This window comes from Diceros bicornis, chromosome 1 (genome assembly GCF_020826845.1).
Source record: "Diceros bicornis minor isolate mBicDic1 chromosome 1, mDicBic1.mat.cur, whole genome shotgun sequence".
NCBI lineage: Eukaryota > Metazoa > Chordata > Mammalia > Perissodactyla > Rhinocerotidae > Diceros > Diceros bicornis.
Genome location: NC_080740.1, coordinates 4,631,377 through 4,658,831, shown reverse-complemented (window position 1 = coordinate 4,658,831; position 27,455 = coordinate 4,631,377). Strand labels below are relative to the sequence as shown.

General features: G+C 38.1%; 1 protein-coding gene across 1 annotated transcript in view; it reads left to right on the top strand.

Moving 5' to 3' along the window:
• The window catches only part of ANKRD31 (ankyrin repeat domain 31), a 133,943-nt gene that overhangs the window by 69,268 nt on the left and 37,220 nt on the right, over positions 1 to 27,455 (top strand). Inside the window, exons 13-19 of the mRNA XM_058564112.1 lie at positions 358 to 410; positions 1,337 to 2,864; positions 3,392 to 3,559; positions 5,665 to 5,802; positions 6,908 to 7,050; positions 21,672 to 21,834; positions 23,621 to 23,736. Of these exons, the coding sequence (XP_058420095.1) occupies positions 358 to 410; positions 1,337 to 2,864; positions 3,392 to 3,559; positions 5,665 to 5,802; positions 6,908 to 7,050; positions 21,672 to 21,834; positions 23,621 to 23,736 (2,309 nt within the window). The remainder of the gene's footprint in view (positions 1 to 357; positions 411 to 1,336; positions 2,865 to 3,391; positions 3,560 to 5,664; positions 5,803 to 6,907; positions 7,051 to 21,671; positions 21,835 to 23,620; positions 23,737 to 27,455) is intronic.

Below are 27,455 nucleotides of genomic sequence, written 5' to 3'. Positions count from 1 at the left end.
ATTAATTATGAAAGAATTTTTTGCCTTATAAAAATAGCTTGCACACAGTTGCGTATCTGGGTATATCTGTGCGGAATATAAAAAATATTGAGTTAAGTCCCCGTCTTTAGTATTATTTTGTTGGCTCTGTTTTGCTTTTCCTACAGAAATGTTTTCAGTTCTCTCAAGATAGCATTTGGTTTCTAATAAATATGGAGATTATAAATTATAGGAATGTTATATATGCCAATTTTAATAGAAAATGTGTGCATAATTTCACTTATTCTGCTTGGTTTTCTCATGGCAAAGGACTGGTGGGTTTTAGAAGTCTAGAGTCTGATCATTGGAGGTTGTTTGATTTTCTCTTTTTGTTTACAGCTCAGAAGGATAGCACTGACCCATTAGATGTAGAGGATGCACACCAGCACAAGGTATGTCTGTTTAGCAAGAAACAGTTTTATAGAATGCACCTGCTGATTATTTTCTAGCTCATTCGAGGGGAAAGAAAGACTGCTGAAGCCTTCATCAGGAACAGTGACTTCACCTTTGCTTTTAAGATACTTTGGAATAATTACATGAGAATCAGAGGGTTCTGGGCTGTTAGTTTGGGAAGCAGTTGAGTAAATGTAGCGTATCTGGGCATACTACTGTATTGATAGCCGTTTCCTTTCTCCTCCTCTTCATGGAGCCATGAGGTTTATCAACCATATCGAATTTCCTCTGGCTTAAGCACAGTGCAAGAGCCAAAAGTGTCAGTGCATCCCTTTAAACTTTATATGGTGGGTAGTTACTCTTCCTCTGGTGCTTGGGTTCTGGCAAGTGAGAGGAAGCAATGTCCCTGTGTAATCTTAGGAGCCCACAATGATCTTTCCATACAGACCAACTTGGTAGCATATCTGTCTTCTTGTTTTTAAATTCCTTCTTCTGCTGCCGTATCTGTAGTCTCTCACGGATACCAGAAGAAACTCTCTTAATTCTAGCTCTATCTGTATAACAACTGGGAGAGAGTGTTTCTAAAGCATTTTTGTCTGATTATTTTAAAATCCTATAAAAATTAAGTAGATTAAAAACTTTTGTTATGTTTAGTAAGATTAATAGTGCTACAATACTGGCAAAAAGAAATTAAAATGTATAGCAGAAAATAAAGGTTAGTACGCATACTGAGTCTGAGTCTATTACATTTGCCTTTCTTCTGTTAATCTACTTTTCTGAAATATCAAGTTGTACATATCCCAGCAGGCCCTGTGGTTAGATCAGATTATAAAAATGAATAGTTTGATTGATCAACAATCTAGAATGAATTGAGTGTAGAACTGCAGCTGAAAATCAAAGCTAACTGAGTATTTTATTTCTATAGAAACCAAAATTCAATTCCAAAAATTGCATTGGGTTTGTTTGTGATGAAAATTCCAACAGACAGAAGCCAGAACATGTAAAAGTCAGTAAAGGAAGCAAAGAGGTTTTATTTATAAAGAAAGAAGATGTATATGAACATTACCAAAAAGATCCCCAAAACACGAAATTTGGTAAATCCAAGCATAAGGAATCAACTGTTAACCACATATACTCTACGGGACTCAGAAAAGACAATCTCCATAATGTCAAAGATCCCAGCACAAATGTTTCTAAAGATAAAGGAAGAAGAAACACACGACACGAAAGGACTCAAGGGGTTGATGCAATCCAGGAAAGCAATCCAAGAAAGACAATAGCTGTCTCTTCTTCCAGAAGAATAAACAGATTGGTTACTCAGCCGCAGCGTATTCTGCAAACCCTTTATGACCTTCCAGAAGAGTCATGTAAACCTTCCAGCCCAGCTCTGTCAAGCCTGAAAAATGGATTGGGTAACAATATCAAGGCTTGTTCAGTTTCCAAAGAGACACGTTCCCAGAGCCTGGATGTATCAGATAATCAAGAAATAAAATTCTTGGAATTAGAATCCATTGACCAAGCTGAAGCTGTTTCTTTCTCAGGTTTTTCTTTACATAAAGAAATCAAGTTGCCACTTGATATTACAGATCAGCAGCCTCACACTCACAAAGAACAACAGCAGATTAGCCCTTATAAATCTGGTGAAAACAGTAACTCAGGTCAAAAAGTTGAGAGCCTTAATAAGTGGGAAAATTCTTTCCTATCCTTTATAAAGGAAAATTTTAATAATGATGATGGTTATTGCTGTACCTCTGAGAAGACTGTGACATCTAAAATGGTGAAATGTTCTACAGGTTGCAAAAACCACTGTAATTATAAAGAGAGTATAACAAATGGAGAAGAAAAGGATTTTCACCAATCTTTACCCTCTGGAGACCATTTTTCACAAGAAAATGAGTTAAAAGCAGGTGGTCTAACCATACTTCCACGACAGAAAGATGTTAATTTTTCTGATTCAGATAACATAATAGTTTCTGAACAACATGTTGCAAATTATGAGCAATGCATATATGGAACTTCTTTTGATCACTCACATGGCAATCCTGAGTGTACTTCCCTGGCTTGTACAAGAACACTTTTAACACATGGAGTTTCAAAGTTGACTAGTCATGTGGAGCTATTCAGAAGGCCTCAGGATTGTAGGCCCAGAACACCAACTCCTTTAATAAAGGAAATAGATACACATACTGTGGAAAAGGTGAATAACAAAGAAGACACTGAAAGGAATTACACTGACAAAGGTGAAAAAACAAGTTCCTCAAATGAGCCTTTATCCACAGTTGTTCATTCTCAAGTTATGGAAACAACTACAGTTGAAAAGAGGAGACAAGACTTTCTAGAAAGCAAAACCATACATAATATAGATTTTCATTCCAGTGATAATATAAATAAAGAATTGGCCAACGTCCCACAACTTAGTCAAAGAGAAGAGAAGGAAATTTCTCACAAACCAGGTATTGGTAGTATTGCTCAATTTGTACACATTTCCTATAGATTTACTTATTTTATAGAAATTTCTGGCTGAATTCCACTCAACCTACACCCAACCTGACAAGAATTAGAACATGGTAGGCCATGATCTGGGGATACTGAAGTAATAGTGTTTACTTTGAAAGTCAAACCATTATTATCAAAGATTGTTGCTAAATTGATATTGACAGAAGTTAGTAAACAGTATTTTTACCAGTTTTTATGTTTCTTTGTAATATCACACTTATTTAGTATCAGGAAACCTAACAACATTTTCACAGCAAGAAATTGTTACCTCCATTGATATCAGCAATTTGCTATATTGCCATCAGAATTACATCCAGCAAACTTTATTACGTAAAGATATTTTTAAAGGCTTCTATTCCCTGAAAGGAAAAAAAAAGTCCAGCTTGGAACAGAAACTTGAAATAGTTATATGACTGGACTCTTTTAGTCATGTAACCAGTAAGGAGAACTACAACACTGATACTGCAAAATGTTTGTTTTTCAGTTGAGGAATTAACTAATAATATCAATGGAGACAAAAGCACTGTGAGAAATTGTGAGGAGAAAAAAGAAAAAGATTCAGAAATTCACATGCCTCCAAATATCCAAGAACACAAAAAAGTTCAGAAGTTCAGAAAAAGACAAAGTTTTTTGAAAGCTACCTGCAGGCAAGGTTTGTATTCTTGTACTTGTACAGGTAAAAGTTTATGTCATTAAGCCCAGCAATCCATTCTACTATGGGGAATTTTGAAACTTTCAGTTTACTGTTTACTTTTTCAGTCATTCACTAAGGTATGGGATTATTTCAGCTATATTTGTCAGATGGTTTTACTGTAAGGCACCACTTGAGAATAGACATGAGGCAATCAGTCTTCGCTGTGATTCATATAACCAAATGATCCATCTTTTAGAGAGTAATCGTCCAGTCTTTTTCTCTTGCCCTGAAATTGTATGCCTGGTTGCTGGCATTCAGGAAATAGGACAGGGAAAGGGGCCCATGGTTTAAGGCAAGAGTTCTCAAACCTTAGCTTGCATCAGAATCACCTGGAAAGCTTGTCAAAACACAGATTGCTGAACTCTACCCTCAGAAAGTCTGATTCAGTACATGTATTAGTTGTCTATTAGTGCGTAACAAATTACCACAAGCTTAGTAGTTGAAAACAACGTATTTATTATCTCGTAGTTTCTGTAGGTCAGGAATTGGGCATGGCTTAGCCAGGTCCTCTGCTGAGGATCTTTCACAAGCTACAATCAAGGTGTCGGCCAGGATTGGGGTCTCCTCTGAATGCTCATCTAGGGAAGGATCCACTTTCAAGCTCGTGTGGTTATTGGCAGAATTCTGTTCCTTGAGGGTGGTAGCTGTCCTCAGTTTCTTGGTGTGTGGGCTTTCCCAGTGCGGTCACTTGCTTCAGCCACACATGCAGGCTGAAGGTGATTAGAGAGGTCTGCTAGCAAGACAGAAAATGTTGCAATCTCTTGTAACCTAATCAAGGAAGTGAAATACCCTCAATGTTGAGGTACTCTGTTGGTTAGAAGCGAGTTGTTTAAGAGGAGGGAATTATACAAGGCCATAAACACCAGGAGGGGAGGATCGTTTGGAGCCATGTTAAAGTCTGTGCTCCAGAGTAGGCTTGGGGTGCGTTGGAGAATTCACATTTCTGACAGGTTTCCCAGGCGACACTGATACTGCCAATCTGGGACTATGCTTTGAGAACCACTGGTTTAATGAATATTCTTTTCAGTTTCGTCACCCTAATCCTCGACATTGCCTTGTATCTCAGTCTGAAGCTTCTCTAACGCAGTTTCTACAGAAAATAAACCTCCAGCTTCCTGCGTTGGGGGTGGAGACCTGGGAGAAGAAGAATGGCCGCCAGGCAATTCGGGGTTGGGGAAGGGGACTCAGAGTCCCAACTTCTCTGTGCATGCACTTTCAATCAGTCTCGCTGTTTCCAGCCCTATTCCACACACGTGGTCTGTCGTGGTGCCTGATGCCCCCGATGCTGAGTGCCTGGTCCAGTTGGCTCTCTTCCTCTGTAATTCCTTTTGCTGGCACTTGGGTTGGAGGATTCTCCACTCTGCCACGTCAGTTAACTCTTCTCCATCAGTGACTTTCCAGTTCCCCAAAATTTGTTGAAGTCTTTGTCTTGTATTGTTTCTTCTTCTGTTTTCTTTTTATGATATTTAAAAAAATTTTTTACTATCGTTTTAGCATGATTTGGGAAGGAAATGAGGGGGCACAAACAAACATGGTCAGTCCACTGTTTTTAGCTCCATTAGGTCTCTCTAACTTGTGTTGCAAGAAAAAAAGAATCTTTGAATAATGATGTCGTGCTATAATTTTTATGGAAAAAAAACAAAAATCTAATAGGCTGTAGTTTGGTTTTTGGCATGTTATGTGATCAGAAATACATCCATTGAGAGAGAGAATAGCTGTAAAAAGATTTTTATAAAAATCACAATTTGTTTTAAGAAAAATGTTATCTGTTGCTAACGGCCTAGTGAGAGTGGAATGAGTGGAAAGCTGGAGCTGGTCGATTTACCTCAGTCCCGCGTGCTGCCGTGACTGAACAACTGCTCGAGTGAATCGAAAGCAATATGCTTAGATGCCCTGTAATTTCTTCACAAGTTGTATTTTAAAACAGCAACAACAATGTGTGTTTCTGTGTGGTGTACCCACTTAGGATATTTTGAGGAAATTGCTATCTATTTTCTAAGCTCCTTTATAATAATCAGCATTTGGCAGAAAAGAAGCCTCAGTTTTGCTTGGCAAATTTACAGAAATGAAAACAGCTGGGATCAATAAGAGGACTGCCAGAGGGGAAAGCCGGCTTCATTTGGCTGCCAGAAGAGGAAATTTATCTCTGGTGAAAGCTCTAATAGAATCTGGAGCAAATGTGAATCTAAAAGATAATGCAGGTTTGGATTCTTTTAATTGTTTTTATAATTTGAACTCACTGAAATACACATTTCATCCCTCACTCCCCCAGTTTTGATCCTGGCTGATTTATAACTGCTAACTTTGAACAATCTTTTTTATAATACAGTATTATTTAGTTGAATAGTAAGGTTTATCTTGGTTTGCACCAATTGCTAAAATAACCTCCTCTTTCGAAACAGTTTTTAACATACATTTGGGAGCATTCGAGGGAGTACACAGAATGGGGAGTAAGAGGAGCTTATTTAGGCCTGTTCTTTGGAGGCCTTAATACCGTTCCCTAACTCTGGAGAGAATGCAAAATTTTTCCCATTTCCTGGTCCCTTCTTCTCTTTCCTCCTCTCTTTACACTTTTCCTTTTTTCTCCCTTCCCTTATTTTTATTTGAAACTTCCATTTTTAAATTGATCTAACATTTTGCTCAAGCACAGAAGAATCTTGTGAGGAGTTCCAGATGGAAAAACTCAAAGATTGTTTGAGTCAAATGTCATTTTAAAGAGAAATCTGTCAATGCAAAGATAGAAATGGGGAAGTCAGACATGATCTTACTCTATTTTAATATCTGAGTTGAAACAAATTGACATGATTAGTATTAACTCTGGTCCCATTATATTTTATGTTCTGTGAGTCTTCTGTTTTGCACTTGTATCAACAAATATTTTTAATGAGATCAATTTGTTTTATTTTTTTATAATTTTATTTATTTATTTACTTTTCCCCCAAAGCCCCAGTAGATAGTTGTATGTCATAGCTGCACATCCTTCTAGTTGCTGTATGTGGGATGCGGCCTCAGCATGGCTGGAGAAGCGGTGCGTCGGTGCGCGCCCGGGATCTGAACCCGGGCCGCCAGCAGCGGAGCACGTGCACTTAACCGCTAAGCCACGGGGGCGGCCCTCAATTTGTTTTAAAAAATGAAACTTAGACATTTTAATGCCATAGTTTTCAATATTATTTCTTATCCAATACTTGGTAGATACATATGAATCAATATAGATATTAATTCCATTGGTGAGATAAACAATAATGAAGATATTACATGAATGTTGATTTGTAAGCAGCAACTTCGTTAATTTTTTTTTTTTCTTAGGTTGGACACCACTTCATGAGGCATCTAGTGAGGGATCTGATGATATAATTGTAGAGTTGTTAAAAGCTGGTGCTGACGTTAATTGTGAAAATCTAGATGGAATTCTGCCCTTACATGATGCTGTTGCAAACAATCATTTAAAGGTACAGTGCACACCAGATTAGGTTCCTATTACTTTTAATAGAAAAATAAGTGAAGAAAATGAAGATATTTTAAACTGAAAACTAAAGTGATTCCTGAAAACAAATGATTTTAAAAACCTGCTTAAAATTACAAATGAAGATAAGATATTGTGTATAGATTGGAAAATCAATATATTTGCTGATGAATCATTTTTTCATTGTCTTCATTATAAAATTCATGTAAGTCAGAATAAAATGAAAGCGCTCAGAGTAAACACAGGTTATAAATCGCATACATTCCATTTTTGTCTTAAATGATTTGCCGTTGTGCATAAAAGAGTCTTTAGTGATGATACTTGTGACAGCTAGACTTTTTTTTTAACTGAAAATTTCTCAGTGGGTTTGAAGTTTCAAAGAAATGGGTAAAAACACAAGTTGCTTGTTTGCCGGGGATTTGTTGTATCTTTTTCTCCTTTGTTTTTCTTAATCAGGCAGCCATGGTAAAAATATCACAAGAAGAAATTACTAAGATCATTATTTCAGTAACCCTGAATTTCAAATCTTAAACCTTAAAATTCTTCAGATTTTTAAACTTATCTTTTTGTTTGACAGGCCTTAGGAGAAAATGTTTGTTGTTATCAATAGACAATATATAGATTTTAGAAATAATTATTGGTTTTGAAAAATCATTAAGGAAACTACCACCAACAGCAACAATAAAACCAGGGTTCATATAAAAGATTCCTTGGATCTCTTACTAACACTTATTTCTCTGTCTCTATATATTTTTAAGAGCCTGGTGATTTTTATTTAATTTTGTACAAGTATTGGGCCGGTCCCATGGCTTAGCGGGTAAGTGCGTGCGCTCCACTACTGGCGGCCCAGGCTCGGATCCTGGGCGCGCACCGACGCACCACTTCTCCGGCCATGCTGAGGCCACATCCCACATACAGCAACTAGAAGGATGTGCAACTATGACATACAACTATCTACTGGGGCTTTGGGGGAAAAAAAGGAGGAGTATTGGCAATACATGTTAGCTCAGAGCCGGTCTTCCTCAGCAAAAAGAGGATTAGCATGGATTTAGCTCAGGGCTGATCTTCCTTACACACACACACACACACACACACACACACACAAAATTTGTGCAAGTATATCCCCACTGTTTTCAGCCTAAATATAGTCATGTGAAGGAATAGTATTATTGAGTTTATGTTGTGTGGAGGTAAGAGATATAAACTAATGATTAAGAATAATACAAAATGGGTGGGCTAGTGTCCAGGGTGGCTTCTTTTGGCCAGAGATACTTAAATTAAAAAAGAATAGACAAAGTCACAAGGTTATGTGATTATGAAATGGAAGAAAGCGAGCAGGAAGAATCATTAAAGTGATGAACTTACTAGTTTGTTTGTACAGAGAAAAGGCCACTGAAGTGAAACCCCTTAAATAAGGGCCAAAACTTCATAGTGGGAAAATCAGATTTTTGGCTTTATCCTGAAAAATATATGAAACAAAGAAAATAAGGGGGTCCCCAACACCATGCCTACATTTGGAAATTTGTTAGAAGGACCCACAAAGCTCAGCATATAATTGTACTCATGGCTAAGATTTGTCTTAGCAGTGTAGTAAGGATCCACAACTGGATCATCAGAGAGAAACACACAGGTGGAGTCTGGAGGTTTCACTGTGAAGGCTTTATTATGCTGTCTTCCTCATAAGAGGTCACACAGAGCTTACTCTTCCCCCCAGCAGTGAATGCTTCTGTCCAGGGAAGTCCGTTAGAAATTCAGTGCCCAGGATTTATACTGGGCGCTGATCATGTAGGCACCCTCTGCCTAGCACATAGCAAGATTCCAGACTCCCAGGAGCATAAACCACATTACTTGTGTAGACAGGTTAAGCACAGTGTAGAGTACTGTTTACCAGCCAGGTTTGCAAATGCTCACTGTAGGCCAACCTTGGAAGCGAAGTTTCTGGATAGCTGTTTTCTGAACAGTATTGTATTTAGGTTCTAATTGAAACATATACTAATTTCTAGAACAGCCCAATTATTCTCTCAAAGTTGTATGACAGCACATAGGACATCCTTTATCTCACAGTTGATTTTTTACACTATGAGCTGAAGGAAGGTCTTTTTTCAAAAATCTTGAGAGGTATCACAAGGTTTCCTTGGGTCTTCTATTAATCCTTTCATATTCAAATCCTTGTGATTTTTCTTTTTTTTTTTTGTTTTAACAGTTTTACCTGCCAGTTTCTCATTCATCAGTGGCGTCACAGGCGCTTCAAGCATTTATCCAGCATTATTTTAATGTATGACTTCAGGAAATCCTACATCTGTGCATTTTGACTTTGTACTCAATTTGTAGTGTATTTGCAGTTTATTGTTGGCTATTTACAACATCAGTGGCTAGTGGTAAACTGACCAACAATCAAGAAAAAGATATTGACTTGATGGGTGGGAAAGATGCCACGTTAATAGGCAGGGAGGGATATTTGGGTCATGTTTTGTAAGTGGTCTTCATGAGTGAGAATTTTCCTATTTTGAAGACTCTAGATTCCATCATGGCAATTGGTAACTTAAAAATGATTACCCAGATATAGTGGGTCCTCTGTAAAAATAAATGCTGCAAGCTGAAAATTAACCACAGGAGATAGCAGAAAGGGAGCTGGGTAAGTGAATAAAACACTGAACTGGGTATTGGAAAACTCAAGTTCTAGGCCTAATTCTGCTGCTTGAGAAAGATAAAAGTATCTTTACTCCTGAGATAAGGAATTTGATCTAGAGCTGTGCTGTCCTATACTGTAGCCATTAACCACAAGTGGCTATTTAAATTACTTACTTAATTTTAAAAATTCACTTCTTCAGTTGCATTAGCCACATTTCAAGTACTCAGTAGCTACGTGTGGTGAGTGGGTACGGTATTGGACAGTGCAGATTAGAACATGTCCGTCGTCACAGAAAATTCTGAACAGCTCTGGTGTAAAGCCAGGATTGGTAAACATTTCTTATAAAGGGCTAAATAATAAACAGTTTAGGTTTTCTGGACCGCACAGTGCCTGTTGCAGCTACTGAACTGCCGTTGTAGTGGAAAAGCAGCCATAGACGATATGTAAATGAGTGAGTGTGGCTGTGCTCCAATAAAACTTTATTTACAAAATCAGGCATCTGACTGGATTGGGGCCATGAGCCATAATTTGTTATTGCTTGATCCAGAGGCTCATTTATGTCCCTTCACCTGAGTGGTGATACAGACCAAGTTTGCTTTTGGAGTAACTTTCCATATCTCTGTTGCCTTCATTTATTTTTTTGGTGAGGAAGATTAGCCCTGAGCTAACATCTGTTGCCAATCTTCCTCTTTTTGCTGAGGAAGATTGGCCCTGGGCTAAGATCCATGCCCATCTTCCTCTACTTTATATGTGGGACGCCTGCCACAGTGTGGCCTGATAAGCGGTGCATAGGTCCGCGCCTGGGATCTGAACCTGCGAACCGTGAGCCGCCAAAGCGGAGTACACGAACTTAACCACTATGCCACCAGGCCGGCCCCTCTGTTGCCTTTATTTTAAGGAGAAATGTTCTATTTGGAAAGAAGGAGGTAGTATTTTTAATGACATTTTAATTCCCTTGACACTGATATATTGTCAACATCTTTCCTCACTTCTTCATCAACTTTTCTTCTGTGTGACGCTTCTATCATTGGCTCATTTTATTTCTGACTCACTTCCCCCCTTTTGTCCCTGTTTCTTTGTCTTGAGATAGCATACTGATAGATGAATGAGAAAGATTAAAAAGAGAAAGCAAAAAAGGTAAGTGTATGGTATTGTAGACCTAATCAGTATCAATTCTGTTACACCCTATAAATTTAATTTTTAGATAGTTTTTTTACTCTTGCATGAGTACATGTAAAGTTATTCAATGCTCTTTTTTCTTTTTCAACTTTTAATTTCTTTTTAAATCTTTATGTTTTAAGTTATTTTCCAAGATGGTCATGTATTCTACCTTGTAAAATGCAGAGAATAAAGAGGAAAGAAGAGTGAGAGAAAAAGATAACAGAAAAAGAATAAAAAGGGGGGATGGACGTCTACTTTCAGACCTGATGGAATAGCAGGGACAAGATACACCCTCCCACCTTAACAACTAGAAAAGTGAACAAAATATTCAAAATGGTGCTTCTGAGATATTGGACAACATGCAGCACAGAGAGGTGATCCCTGAGAGAAAGGAAGCAAATGAGATGAACCCTATGATGGCCCTACCTTACAGACTAAGGGGCATTTCCAGGCAGAAGCAGAGGGAGGGAGAAAACAAACAGCCCTATGGTCTCAGTAGTTGAGTTAGGATTTGGAGTTTCACAGGCAGCAACAGTTAGAATTTATCGGTCAAAATACCAGAGAGAAAGGATCTGCACAGAGAGAACTCTCCAGAGTTTTGAAGGGGAATCCCCTTGATTCTTTGGCTGATCTACAAATGTATGTAAGGAAACTATGTAAGTTTAGGCAAAGAACCAGCAGGGAGGATTGGCAGGACCATTGCTGGAGCTTACAGAGGGCTGAGAGTATGAGCCCATCAGTCAGAGTGGAAGGACCTCTTAATACATGGAAGCATCAAGTAGAGGGTATTTCTTGCGTATTTAGATCAGATTAGCTCTAGACTAAACATTTCTCTGAACCCACCTTAAAACTTAAAAGAAAGTGTCAAAAAGATATACTGATTCCAAGTGTCCTAGTTGTGTCCCAGGACAAAGCCCAGCAATATCTGAAGGAATACGATAAAATCCAGCACTCAACAATGTAAAAATCACAGTGTCCATCAACCAATCCACAATTTTCAAAATACAGGAAGTGTAAAATATTAGCCATAACCGGGAGAAAAAAAATCAGTCAACCAAACAGACCCAGAAATGACACAGATAGTTGAATTAACAGAAAAAGATATTAAAACAGGTATTATAATTATATTCCATGTAGTAGGAGAATTCTAAGATAATCCTCAAGATTCTCACCCACTGCCCTATGCAAACCACGTATAACCCCCTTCCTTTGAGTGTGGCTCAGCCCAACTTAATCAGATGAGCGCTTTAAAAGAAGGGAAGCGTCAGAGAGCCATTTGTCAAGGAACTGGAGGCAGCTTCTAGGAGCTAAGAGCAGTCTCCAGACTACAGCCAACAAAAATACAGGAACCTTAGTCATTCAGTTGCAAGGAAATGAATTATGCCAAAAACCATTGAGCTTGGAAGAGGACCCTAAGCCTTACGTGAGAGTTGCAGTCTGTGCTGACACTTTGATTTTAGCCTGCTGTGAGCAGACAACCCAGCCACACTATGCTCAGATTTCTGACCTACAGAACTGTGAGATAATAAATTTGTATTATTTTAAGCCATCCATTTGTGGTAATTTGTTATGTGGTAATAGAAAACTAATATACTCTATGTTTTCAAGAAGGTAGAGGAAAACAGAAACATGATAAGAGAAATGAAGACATAAATAAGACTCAGACTTCTATAGATGGAAATAAAATATTCACCAAATGGGTTAATAGCAAATTAAATACTGAAAAATAAATACAGTGAAATGGAAGATAAAGCAATAGAAATTATCCAAAATGAAATACAGGGAGAAGAAAGACTGAAAAAAACCAAAATAAACAGAACATTAGTGACGTGTAGGACACTATCAAGTTGTATAACATATATGCAAACTTACTCCCCAAAAGAGGAAGGTGGTCGGAAAAAATATTTGGAGAATAAAGACCAAGATTATCCAAATTTGATGAAAATAATAAACCCACAGAACCAAAAATCTCAGCAACTCTCCAGCAAAAGAAACATGAAGAAAACTGCACCAACACACACCATAGTCAAATTACTGAAAACCAATGGAAAGGGGAAAAATCTTTAAAACAGTCAGAATTTTTTAAAAGACACATATGTATACAAGAACAAAGATAAGAATGAGAACCAGCTTCTCATCAGAAACTTGGCAAGCCACTGGACAAGGGAGCACCATCTTTAAAAAATACTGACAGAAAAAAAACCAGCAACAAGAAACTTGTCAATCTAAAATTCTATACCCAGCAAAAAATCTTTCAAAAGTAAAGATGATGTTGGCAAGGATGTGGAAAAATTGGAACTCTTATACATTGCTGGTGGAAATGTAAAACGGTGCTACTGCTGTGGAAAAGAGTTTGGCAGTTCCTTCAAAAAGTTAAACATAGAGTTATGATATGACCTAGCAATTCCACTAGAAACATGTTCACACAAAAATTTGTACATGAATGTTCATAGTACTATATTCCTAACAGCCAAAAAGTGGAAATAACCCAAATGTCCATCAGTTGATGAGTGTATAAACAAAATGTGGTATATTTTAATGGGATATTATTAGGCCATAAAAAATGAAGTACTGATACAGGCTACCACATGGATGAACCTCGAAAACATTATACTAAGTGAAAGAAGCCAGACACAAAAGGCCACATACTTTATGAATCTATTCATATGAAATGTCTACAGTAAGCAAATCTATACAAACAGGGAATTGATTAGTGGTTGCCAGGCTCTGCAAAGAGGAAGAAATGAGGAATGACTGCTGATTGGCATGTGGTTTCTTCTTAGGGTGATGAAATGTTCTGGAATTAGTGTTGATGGGTGCACAAGCTTGTGAATTAAAATCCACAGAATTGTACACTTTAAGATTAAGGGTGAATTTTGTGGTATACAAATTAGATCTTAATTTTTTTTTTTTTTTTTTTTTGGTGAGGAAGACTGACCCTGAGCTAACATCTCTTGCCAGTCTTCCTCTTTTTTTGTTTGAGGAAGATGAGCCCTAGGCTAACATCTCTGCCAATTTTCCTCTACTTTGCATGTGGGATGCCTCCACTGCATGGCTGACAAGTGGAGTAGGTCCACACCCAGGATCTGAACCCAGGCTGCCAAAGTGGAGCGCACAGAACTTTAACCACTTGGCCACAGGGCCGGCCCAATATCTTAATTTTTTAAGGTGAAAATGAAGTACAGGCGTTTTTAGACAAGCAAGAAAAATAATAATGCCTTGTGGGATTTATAACATATATTTAAGTAAAATGAAAAACAAGAAGAGCACAATGAAATGGGTGGGAGAAATGCAAGTATTCTGTTGTAAGGTTCTTGAAATATACATGAAGTGGTTTATTATTATTTGAAGATAGATGTGGTAACTTAAAGATATATATTGTAATCTTTACCTAGAGCAATCACGTAAAAAAAATAACGAGGTATAGACAATAAGCCCACAGGGGAGATAAAACCAAATTGAAAATATTCAGTTCAAAAAAAGTAAAGGAAATAGGTAAAATGAACAAAAGAACAGATGAGATAATTAGAAAACAAATAACAAGATGGTAGATTTAAACCCAGCCATATTGATAATCGTTTTAAATGTAAATGATCTAAACGCTCCAGTTAAAAAACAGACTTATCAGATTGGATAAAGAAGTAAGACCTAACTAAACATGGCCTATAAGAAACCCACTTTAAATATAAAGACAGAGATACATTAAAAGTAAAATTGTAGAAAAAGATACACTATGAAAACAATAATCAAAAGAAAAGAGTGCCTCTGGTAACAGAAGACAAAGTAGATTTCAGAGCAAGGAATATTGCCAGGGATAAAGAGGGACATTTCATAAGTATAAGGGGAATAATTCACCAAGAAGACATAACAGTCCTAAAAGTGTGTGGACACAGTAATGAGTTTCAAAACACATGAAGAAAAAGCTGATGGAATTTAAAGGGGAAATAGACAAAACCATAATCATAGTTGGAGATTGCAATTCTTCTCTTAATAAATGATTTAAAAATGCACACCCAGGATTTAGAAGCTGTAAACAACATTATCAACGAATTTGATCTATTTGACATTTATTGAAGACTCCAACAACAGTGGCAGAATACACATTTTTTTCAAATGCTCACAGAACACTCACTAATATAGACCATATGCTGGGCCATAAAACAAGTTTCAATATATTTAAGAGACTTGAACTCATACTGAGTATGTTCTCTAACCAAAATGGAATGAAATTACTAATTAATAACTGAAAAATGTCTGGAAAATCCTCAAATATTTAAAAATTAAACTATATACCTCCAAATAACCCATTTGTCACAGATGAAATCGCAAGGGAAATTGGAAAATATTTTGACCTGAATTAAAGTAACATAAGTCAAAATTTATGGGATGCAGATAAAGTAGAACTTTGATGGAAGTTTTAAACTTTGCATGCTTATGTTAGAAAAAAATAAAAGTACAGGAGAATGATGTCAGAGTAGAAATTCTCTACCATCATTCCCCAGAGAACGTCGATTCTGGCAGTCACTCAGGGACAAGAGTACCTCGTGGGAGGGCAGGAGTCCAGTGGAGAAGTTTCAGCACAACTTTGGAGCAAAAAAATGTCCGAGAACAGCCTCATGGAAGAGAGTAAGAGGAACAGTTTCACTTTGCCCTGGTTATTCCTTCCCCAAGGCAGCGTGGCTCAGTACCAGGAGAGACCCCCATGGCCTGTGATTTCTCCTTTGGAGGAAAGTGGCAGCATGTGAGTGAGTGCCCAGCTTCCCCAGCTGGCTGGGATGTTGCCCAAGAGGCCCACTTCTTTCTTGCCTCAGCCGGATTGCTGAGGTGATCTGCGAGACTGAGGGCCGGCTCCCAGTGGTTGGCTCCCGCTGTGCACTCCCGTGGACAGTGAGAGTGAGCCTTTGCAAACGGCTAGTAAGCAAGCACAGAAAGCTGGTCTGACTGCAGCATTTCAGGGAAGCACCCTACAAAAAGAGGCTGTCAACACCTGGCTTTGAGGGATCAAGAGAAGGCATACAATCTTAAGAATTCCCGCTCCCAAGAGGGAACAAGAAGTGTGGAGCAAGCACTGACCCCAAAGAAATGGAAATGGAAATCTATGAATTGCCTGACAGAATTTAAAATAATTGTTTTAAGGAAGCTCAGTAATCTACAAGAGAACACAGACAACTCAATAAAATCAGGAAAACAATATGTGAACAAAATGAGAGGTTTAACAGAGATAGAAATCATAGAAAAGAGAATTTTTTTATCTACCTAAATATTTGTACTTGAATTTTCATAGCAGTTTTATTCATTATAATTGGTAACTAGAAAGAACGCAAATTTCTGTCAGCTGGTAAATGAATAATTTGTTAAAAGGAACAAACTTTGATTTCTTAGAATCATCTTTATTACAAGTCTCCTTTAACACTTGTCTACATACATTGCAGAATGGGTATAACTTCCATTCACTGATATAACACTGTTCTCATCATAGCTAGCAAGTAGCTGGAACATACTATTGATACACACAACAGTATGGATGAATCTCAAAAGCATCATGCTAATTCAAAGATGCCAGACACAAAAGACTATATGCCACATGATTCCATTCATGTAAAGTTCTACAAAAGACAAAATTTATAGCAATTGAGTCAGAGGACTGATTGCCAAGGGCCAAAGGGTAATGGGAAGAGTGACTGTAGAGGCATAATGGATTTTTTTGTGTGATGATGGAATGTTTCTAAGTCACGATTGTATTAGTGATTACTTTAGTGAGGCTGATTTTTTTTTTTAAACAGGGGAGGGGACTATTTGTCGGTCACCTGATTTTTGCCAAGCTCTTTGTTCCCCACGCCGGCCCCATCATGTTCCCTGGAACCACTGTCTCCTAACTGGAGCATTAGCCCTTCCTTTTTAGTGCCTTGCTGCCTGTTGCTGTTCTCTTAGACTTTTTCCTGTTAATGAATGTTACTGAAAAATAGCTGTTCAGGGGCTCATTCCCTCTGAACTGAGTTCTCTGTGTCTTCCAAACTAATATATTAAATGAATCCATGTTAATATATTGAAGGCCAAGGCCTAGAGGAAAGCCTCATCTTAACACACAGACAGAGTAGTTGTTATTAATGTGGCATAAGGTTTTAAGGGTCTAGAAAAGCTTCCTTTTCCAAAATAGCTTTCTCCGTCTCCCATATAGTATTGAAAAATGGTCTAAGGAATCTATTTTAAAATAATTCCACAGATGACTTTACTGATCGCTCAGACTTAGAACCTACTGGATTGAGGCACTGCTTACCCCATTTTTTAAAACAAAAAAAAATAAAATACCTTTACTCAGACTTCTTTAAGATGTATGTGTGCAGAGTTCATAAAAAATCTTTGCAAGAGACTTTTTTCATGTTTCATTATTTACTGTCTCTCATTACCTCAGTTGGTCTTTTCACCTCACTGAAGGAAAAAGGCAGGGTAAGGGACTAGTTTCATTAAGAGCCCACTATGTGCCAGATAGTTTATAAGGGCTCACATATAATCCTCATAAGTGATAAAAATGAGGTTCAGATGGTAAGAAACTTAACCAAGGACACAGCTAATAAGTAGCAGGAGTGAGTTTTGTATGCTTGACTTTAAAACAAATGTTTTACTTTATGCTGTGCTATCTCTAGGCTGATAGAACAAATAGGGGGCTATCCTTATAATTTCTGCTGGCCCATTTGCTCCCAAATTTCTCTGCTTCTCCATCCCTGGGCACAAGCAGAAAGAGAAAAACTACTAGCACATAGTATGTCTCTATTTTAACAAAATCCTGACCATCTTTTCCTAATCAGAAGGTTTTTCAACGCTTTGAGTGACTTGCTTGCCTTGTGCAAATGTTTTTCACTAGTCATGCGCCACATAAGGACATTTTGGTCAACCGTGGACCAGATACATGCCGGTGGTCAAATAAGATTATAATGGAGCTGAAAAATTCCTATCGCCTAGTGATGTCATAACCATTGTAACATCGTAGCGCAACACATTGCTCATGTGTTTGTGGTGATGCTGGTGTAAACAGACCTACTCCACTGCCAGTCGTATAAAAGTATAGCACGTACAATTATATACAGTACATAATACTTAGTAATGCTAATAAACGACTGTGTTACTGGTTTATGTATTTACTATATTATACTTTTTATTGTTATTTTAGAGTGTAGTCTTTCTACTTATAAAAAAAATTTACTGTAAAACATGCCATGTTACAAGGCAGCTGCCTCATACATCTCGTGTTTAGCAAATCTCTTGATTGCATTATTTTCTCTTGTGCTTGGCTAAGTCTTGTGTTGTTTGGTTCATCATGGCCCCTAAACTTACAAAATCCACTGCTAATGTTGCCAGTAAGAGGCCACATCAAGTTATTGACCTGGAAACGAAATTAAAAGCGGTTAAGGACTGCGAAGGTGGAAAATCAGTGATGGTTATTGGTCACCAGTCAGGCATGTCCCGTTCCACCCTAGCTACAGTCTGGAAGAAGAAGAAGAAGAGACAACAAGTGTTAAAGGATCTGCTTCATCAAAAGCGGCAGGACTAACAAAAATTTGAGAAGGGCCCATATCAGATATGGAGAAACTTCTAATAACCTGGATTGAAGACCAGACACAGAAGCTATCCCTCAGCACCATGATGATCACAGCAAAAGCGAAAGGTTTGTTTCCGATGTTGAAAGAAGAGGCTGGGCACCAACTACAATGTTGAATTTACTGCTAGCTCTGGGTCGTTTATTTTTATAATTTTATTTATTTATTTATTTTGCCCCCAAAGCCCCAGTAGATAGTTGTATGTCATAGTTGCACATCCTTCTAGTTGCTGTATGTGGGACGCGGCCTCAGCATGGTGGGAGAAGCGGTGCATTGGTGCGCGCTCAGGATCCGAACCTGGGCTGCCAGCAGCGGAGCACGCGCACCTAACCGCTAAGCCACAGGGCCAGCCCTCTGGGTGGTTTAAATCATTATGTATTATATAATGTGGAAGTGAATGGTGAGTCTGCAAGTGCTGATGTGAAGGCAACTGAAGAATTTTTAGAAATTCTAGATAAGCTAATTGTGGAGGAAAATTACTTGCCAGAGCAAATGTTCAATATGGGTGAAACCTCATTCTGGAAATAGATGCCTGAAAGGACTTTCATCCATAAGGAGGCCAAGTCAAGGATAGGTTTCAAGCCTTTTAAGGACAGGATAACAGTCTTGCTTGGGGGCGATGTTGCAGGCTGCAAATTGAAACCCTTTGTGATCTGGCACAGTGAGAACCCCAGGGCCTTCAAGCACATCAGTAAGCACACGCTGCCAGTTACTACAGGAGCAATGAGAAGTCATGGATGACCCAGCTCCTCTTCCAGGATGCCTCTCTGAATTGCTATGCCAGCGAAATGGAGAAGTACTATTTGGAGAATAACATTCTTTTCAAGATTTTGCTTATTGATAATGTTCCCAGAAATCCTCCTTTTATTGGTGATCTTAATCCCAATATCAAAGGTGTTTCTCCCGCCAAACACCCCCTCTTTGATCTGGCCAATGGGTTAAGGAGTTATAGCAGCTTTATAGCAGCTATAAAAGGCCTTAAAAGGAGGACCTTTGCCCAGGCTATTGCTTCAACTGAAGAAGACACTGATGCAATTCTGGAAGGACTACAACATCTATGACTGCATCAAGAACTTGCTTGGGCTTGGGGTGAGGTCACCAAGGAGTGTAAAAATTGCATCTGGATGAAGCTCAAGAGGTTCGTCCATGACTTAGAGGATTTGCCAAGGATGAGGAGGTTGCAAAAATCAGCGAGGCTGTGGTTGAGATGGCAAACAGCTTTAACCTGGGTGTGGATGAGGATGACATGGAGGTGCTCCTAGAGGTGGTTCCTGGGGAACTGACTAATGAGTTGTTGGAACAGGAACAGGAACACATAGCTGAGGAAGAGGCAAGAGAAAAGGAAACTACAGGAGAAGAAAAAGAAGAACCCGCAAGAAAATGCACAGTGAAGGGTTTAGCAGAAGCTTTTGCAGACCTCAACAAGCTCCTTTAAAAAATTTGAAAACTTGGCCCCCGACATTGAAAGGTTTTCATTAATAGAGAGGAATGTTCATGGTACGTTATCTGCTTATAAGCAAATCTATAATGAAAAACAGAAAACAAGTAGGCAAACCACCATGGACATATTTTTGAAAAGAGTGGCACCTCCTCAAGTAGAGCTTCAGGAGGTATTCCAGAAGAAGGCATTGTTATCATAGGAGATCACAGCTCCATGCATGTTATTGCCCCTGAAGACCTTCCAGGGGCCAAGATGTGGAGGTGGTAGACAGTGATACTGATGATCCTGACCCTGTATAGGCCTAGGCTAATGTGTGTGTTTGTCTTAATTTTTAACAAAAAATTTTAAAAAGTTAAAAACAATACAAAATTTTAAAAATAGAAAAAAGCTTATAGAATAAGAATATAAAGAAAGAAAATACTTTTGTACAGTTGTACAGTGTGTTTGTGTTTTAAGATAAGTGTTATTACAAAAGAGTCAAAAAGTTAAAAAAATTAAAAAGTTTATTAAGTAAAAAAGTTGCAGTAAGCCAAGGTTAATTTATTACAGAAAGAAAAATATTTTTTATAAATTTAGTGTAGCCTAAGTATTTATTATAAAGTCTCCATTAGTATTCAGTAATGTCCTAGGCCTTCATTTCACTCACCACTCACTCACTGACTCACCCAGAGCAACTTGCAGTCCTGCAAGCTCCATTCATGGTAAGTGCCCTATACAGGTGTACCATTTTCAGTCTTTTATACTGTATTTTTACTGTACCTTTTCTATATTTAGATACACAAATACTTACCATTGTGTTACAGTTGTCTACAGTGTTCAGTACAGTAACATGCTATACAGGTTTGCAGTGTAGGAGCAATAGGCTATACCATATAGCCTAGGTGTGTAGTATGCTATACGATCTAGGTTTGTGTAAGTACTCTATGATGTCCACACAATGACGAAATCTTATAGTGACACGTTTCTCAGAACATATCCCCATCATTAAGCAACACATGACTATAATTGACTTATACCATAAACTAGTTAGTAACCATCTTTGACTGTGGTCAATTACAAACTTCTAATACACAACTTTGAGTTATTCAGAGAAACCTTATTTATATTAGGAGCTTCCCCCCGACCCAAAAAATGTCATAGCCTCTGTGACCTCAGCTTCCTCTTTTGTAAAATGATGGGGTTAGAGTAGATATTTCTGAGTTTCCTTTTATTATTAACATTCTGTGACTATAAGTCAGTTATTTAGGACACATAACATATTTGCATAGACATTATTAGAATAGATATTAGGTTTCCAGGCTAGCTCATAAAACCTCTTGAACAAGTAATGTACCTGAAATATAGTCCAAGTAGAACTTTATCCAACTATATCTAATGGCAGTTTATAATATAGTTTATAACATAATATAGTCCTAAAGTGATTCCTGCTTCCCTGTCTATCCCATCCTCCAGCTTGGGGGAGGACAAAGGGCTCTGTTAAACAGAGAGAGTAAATCCTTCTGCACGTCACTCTACCTATGTCTGCCTCTTACTGCAATGAAGGTAGCATATCTGGTACTTTCATGTCATCATGTTTGGTTCTCCTGTGAGGAGATCAGATCAGGCCAAATCAGTGGATCAGTTTACAGTTGTCATATCAAATTTAATAAACATTTTCTTGGCCAGAATTTGAAAACTTTTTGGTAACTTTTAATGCTTGGTAGTGGTGTCTTGTAATGTGAGCAAAAATTATTGATTCTAAGTGTCTGTAGAGATAACTTTGGAAAAATACGTTCTAGGCAGCTGAGGTTCTACTACGACATGGAGCAAATCCTAATCAAAAGGATCAAAAACAGAAGACTGCTTTGGATGAAGCAGATGATGAAAAAATGAAAGAGCTGCTAAAATCTTATGGTGCTGTTGAGACTGATGATAGAGATGAGAGTAATGCTGTAGTCACTGGTATGTATGTCAGTATTGCTTGCTATTTTATACAGGAGTATACTCTGCTTAGAAAATAAAATCTTCATATTTGTAGTGTAAGTTGTTTCATAACTGGGGATAGATGTTTTATATCTTTATTAAACTCTTGAAAAGCATTCTTTGGTTTTAGTAATTAGCATTTTTAAACTTGGTTTAATTTATAGATCATGTGATCCTATTGGATTGGAGTTACATGTTGAAATGAAACCCGTATCGTTCATTAAACAAATATTAATCTCCCTACCGTTGGGTCTGAGGTAGAGGTTACAAACTATGCAGATTGGTTTACTTGTAGTGGGGCTGGAAGAGGATGACATTATATTAAAGTCTTTGCAACTCAGATTCTATTACTTCAAAATTTGTAATTGTAATGATTCATAGAAAAGTTGGAGTGATGCCAACTTTTCAAGACTCTAATATTCTAGTGCTAGAATATGAATTTGCTAAGCAGATATACTCTACGTGTGTGTGTGTGTGTGTGTGTGTATGTAATAGACTGTAGTGAAAAGAATATTTCAGGAGAATGTATAGCCAGGGAAAATTTTATGAACCATTTTTTAGCAGTAGTTTGCATTTAGATAATAATAATGAATTATCTATAAGAAATAGGCATTTAGTGAAGACTAATTTAGAAAATATACATTTGTTGAACACCTGCTGTGCAAACCAGGCACTTGCCCACTAGGAGCTTCCAGTCTTGTGGGGAGACCAACCAGAAAACAGGCAATTAAACACAATTTATTAAGTGGAGGAGAGGGAATTGTTCTTCCTTTTCCCTCTTGCTTGAGCCTTGACTCGTAGAAGAAGAAACTCAGGAGCTTATCTGCCCTCTCTCTATGAGGAAGAATATTGGGAAGAGTGTCCCTGTCACACACTTCTCCCCCAGCCTCCCACTATCCTTACCAGTTGTTGATTTTCAAGGGAGGAATTATGTTACGGATATGATTGGTCAGAGCCAAGGATAATCATTGTGTCATATTTTACTAGTGAGCTAGATCACATGTAGGCAAGGTCAAGACTGACACAAGGTTCCTCTTTTCGTCGCCTGCTACCATATGGTAAGTGCTAGGGTCAGGGCCTTTCTTAGACCCCCAGCCATGTCTCTCTCCCTCTCCACTGCCCTATCTGAAGGTTCAGGCTCCATAAGTTATATCAGCTCAGCTTACCAGAGAAACCTTGCTTTTGGAGTTATTGGGCAGACTCTTATAAAGTGCCACATCTATTTCCACTTGTCTGTTGTTTCTTGGAAATTGTATACATTTCCTTGGTCAGGTACCCCAAAGAGATGAGAGATATAGGGTGCAATAGTTATATGGAGACAGGAAATCCAGAATGGGAGGAGGATCAGAGAGAACTTTACAGAGACCATGAATCATAGTCATAGTGGTTAACAGCATGGACTTTGGAATCAAATCTGGTTTCAATACTAGCTGTGTGACATTAGGCAACTTCCTGAATCCCTCTAAGCTTTCACTTGCTTCTTCTGTAAAATGGATTGAATAAACTTCCTACATCACAGGGTTCATATAAATATTAAATAGGATGATTCAGGGGAGGAGATTGATATCCACCGTGTGATAAATATTCAGTAAATGTTAGCTGTAATTAGTCAATTGATAATAATAATAAATAATGAAGTACTGACCAACATTAAGATATTATAATAATTATAGACTTAATTTATTCTTCCCATTCCTGTCACCATTACAATTGATAAACCTAAATTTTTGCACATTCTTATATTTTCCAATTTGATTTTTTAAAGTAAAAATTCATGCTGTCCGGTCAAAAAGACATAAACAGTGTTTTTGTGATGACTGCAAAACTATTGATTCACCTTCTATTTCACACCAAGAAAAAACAAGAAAAAGCCCTCCTGTGGTGAGTAAAGTTGAAATCCTTTCTTTTTCTTCAGCCTAGAAAATGCCATTCCTTGGGCCAGCCGCCACTGGCTATTGGCAGCACTCTTTCCATTTTAAGGACATGCAGGTTGAAAATATTTTTGTCGTAAGAAAATAATATAGCATAATTGAACAGAATGAACCAAGAAGATATGTTGTATGGTAAACTCTCAATTATCTATATTGAATACAGAATTATGATTACCTGCTGTTCTTTACACCTAGGTTGAGTACTTTGGCTACTTCTTATCCCACAGACACTACCACTGTCATAGTGTGTCTTTATCCAACTACTCCCCAAAAGTGCCTAAGGTATGTACTAGGCAGAAAAGACCCTGAAACCCAGGCAGAGAAAAGGAAAACAACCTGGTTTAGCCAACCTGGATCTCACGTGGTTAATAGTGATAGTGTGTGAAACCCCTCATGTGAAGGTATATTTTTGGAGAAAATAACATAGTAGTTGCTCATTCGATATATATTACTTGATAAGATGGATATTCTTAGTTTGATGAAAACACAAAGCTCACTAGACACTAGCTTCTTAAGCAAAGTAGCGTTCTCAGTGAAATATTATTTTGAATAAGACTATGTATGTTGATTAGACTTCTCTTACATACTTTCTGTTAGTCATAGTTGAGGGGAAAATGTCATTCATTTAACCTAAACTGTGATTAATCAACTAATATATACCTTAAATATTTTATTTTAAGTGAGATTCAAAGTAAATTGCATTTGCCTCAGCACTTCAAAAATAGTTTGCATTGTTTCCTAGTGTCTTTTGTAATGGATGAAAAGTCAGCTGTCAATCTAATTGTCATTCCCTTGTAGATAATCCTTGCCACTTTTAAGATTTTTCTCTTACTCTTTTATGTTCTACAGTCTCACTAGGTTGTCTCTAAACGTGGATGTGTTTTTATTAATTATATTCGGGACTGGACTTGCTTCTTTAATCTGAAGACACATTTCTCATTTGTATTCTGAAACTCTCCACCTCTATATTGCCTCTCTTCCATTCTCAGTATTCTCCTTGTTTAGAACTCCTATTTAGATGTGTTAGACCAATCTCCATGTCTCCTAGTAGGTTTTTCATATTTTCCATCTCTAACTCTCTGTACTATACTCTGGGTGACTTCCTTGGATCTCTCTTCTAATTCATTATTTCTCTCCTCAAATATTGCTAATCATTTAACCCATACATTGAGTCTTTAATTTCAGTGACTGTGTTTTTTATTTCTAGCAATTCTTTGTTTCCTTTTCAAATTTTTGTTTTAAGAAAACAAAGTAAAAAGACTTTTCTGCTCCTGCTTTACAGTATTGATAGCATTTAAAAAATCTTTTCAAACATTTTTAAAGTCTCCTCCTGACTCTTTCTCATGATAACATGATTCTTCATGTGGTTTGTAATTTTTGGTTGTAATCTCATTTCAGTGCGGGGTGTTTCCTGTGGAATTTTGACGTGCCTAGGCTTTGTACTTTACATTTGCCTCTGCTCGGGCCCTTGGGGTTTATCAGTTTCACACCAGTTTTTATGCTGATTTCTCAGTTTGGGTTCCTGAACCACACAGATTGTATAAATTTAGTTCTTATATACATGTGTGGCATAGGCTTGGGTCTCTGATTTTCTACCCAAAGCCCTAGGTGGGTGACAAGAAGAGTTTTTCTAATCCTTATGTAACCTGAAGGACACCCACTCAAGGTCGCCAGCTTTATTCAGGGGTTGCATTCTAACTCCCTCCTCATGTGGGCCTGAGGCCTTATCTCATGTCCCTTTGTGGGCATTAAAAACCCGGCCCCTAATATCTCTGTTTGTTCTAGATCCCCCATGGGCCGCTGCTAGCTTCGTTTTGTTCTAGATACCCCATGGGCCACTGCTAGCTTCGTTTCTGACACCAGGGAATTTCCCTTTTTCCATTCTTAGCTCTGTGTGTGTTTGTGTGTTTAAAGCTTATTGTATTTTGTCCAGTGTTTCCGTCTGTTTGGAGCAGACAGGGGTCCTTCTGTATCAGCTCAGCCCACCATATTGACCATAAGTATTTTTTTTTTTTTTTTTTTGTGAGGAGATCAGCCCTGAGCTAACATCCGCCAATCCTCCTCTTTTTTTTTTTTGCTGAGGAAGACGGCCCTGGGCTAACATCTGTGCCTATCTTCCTCCGCTTTATATGGGACGCCGCCACAGCATGGCTTACCAAGCAGTGCGTCGGTGCGCGCCCGGGATCCGAACCAGCGAACCCCGGGCCGCCGCAGCGGAGCGCGCGCACTTAACCGCTTGCGCCACCAGGCCGGCCCCATTGACCATAAGTATTTTTAAGGTATGTTTTCACGTAAAGATTAGAACATTATGGGGAGGGCCAGCCCCGTGGCTTAGGGGTTAAGTGCGTGCACTCTGCTACTGGCGGCCTGGGTTTGGATCCGGGCGCGCACCGACGCACCGCTTGTCCAGCGTTGAGGCGGCGTCCCGCATACAGCAACTAGAAGGATGTGCAACTATAACATACAACTCTCTACTGGGGCTTTGGGGAGAAAAAGGGAAAAAAAAGGAGGAGGATTGGCAATAGGTGTTAGCTCAGGGCTGGTCTTCCTCAGCAAAAAGAGGATTGGCATGGATGTTAGCTCAGGGCTGATTTTCCTCACAAAAAAAAAAAGAACATTATGGGGAAAATGCCCTATTATTAACTATATGAGTCTTTGCTTCAGGAATAATTTATATCATTTTAGATGCCAAGCCTTGCTTCAGGAATAATTTATATCATTTTAGATGCCAAGCCTCAGAGAAAATATAATGGAGATATAGGAGTCTAAGGAAAACTAACTTTAAAGGAAAAGAAAAACTCAAAACAAATATGAAGATTTTAAAGTCATTAAGGGTTTGTCTTTTGTAAACGTAAAGTTGTTTCTGAATGTTGCAAATTCAAACCAAATTGAAGGTGGGGGTGACTCTATGGCCAGATACAAAGGAAATGAGATGATTTTAGTTTGGTGCTACCTTGTAACACCTTCAAATTACAGCATGTAGGCAGCTTCCTTCTCTAGCCCCGTATAGAATGAGTACAGAAGTAAATAATAATAATAACTGCTAGGTGTTCACTGAGCACTTATTATATGGCATGCTCTCCTCTAAGCACTTTATATTAATTCAGTTAGTCTTCATAATAACCCTTCTAGGTAGGTTCTGTTATTATCATTAACTTCCTCATTACAGATGAGGAAGCTAAAGTAAGAGAGATTAAGCAATTTAACCCAAAATTACATTTCTATTAAGTAACAATACCAGAATTAAACTCCAGGTAGTCTGGCTCCAGAGCCTGTGCTCTTAACCTCTGTGCCATATTATGTGAAACTGTAGAAGAGATGTCAGAGGCAAGATGATCCTGCCATAGTAAAAATTGCAAATTTGGAATAAATAATAGTAAAGCTTTACAGTAAACAGAATATAAACTGTTTAAAGCTGCTTGTTCCAAAGACAGATCCTAGGTTAGGATCTTGTTTGTTTTTTTTCCTAAGATAAACAAGCAGTAATGAAGGACTTAAGAAGGGAGATCTTGGAGGGAAAGTTATGCTGGACCCTCCATGGTGGAATGTGAGGCTGGTGTAGAGTGAAGGGTTATGGTCCCTGGTGGCTGAGACTGAGTGCATCCATGATATGAGGTAAAACAGAAAGGAAAGTCAGCGTCAAAAGATATTTTCTTTATCCTAACATGT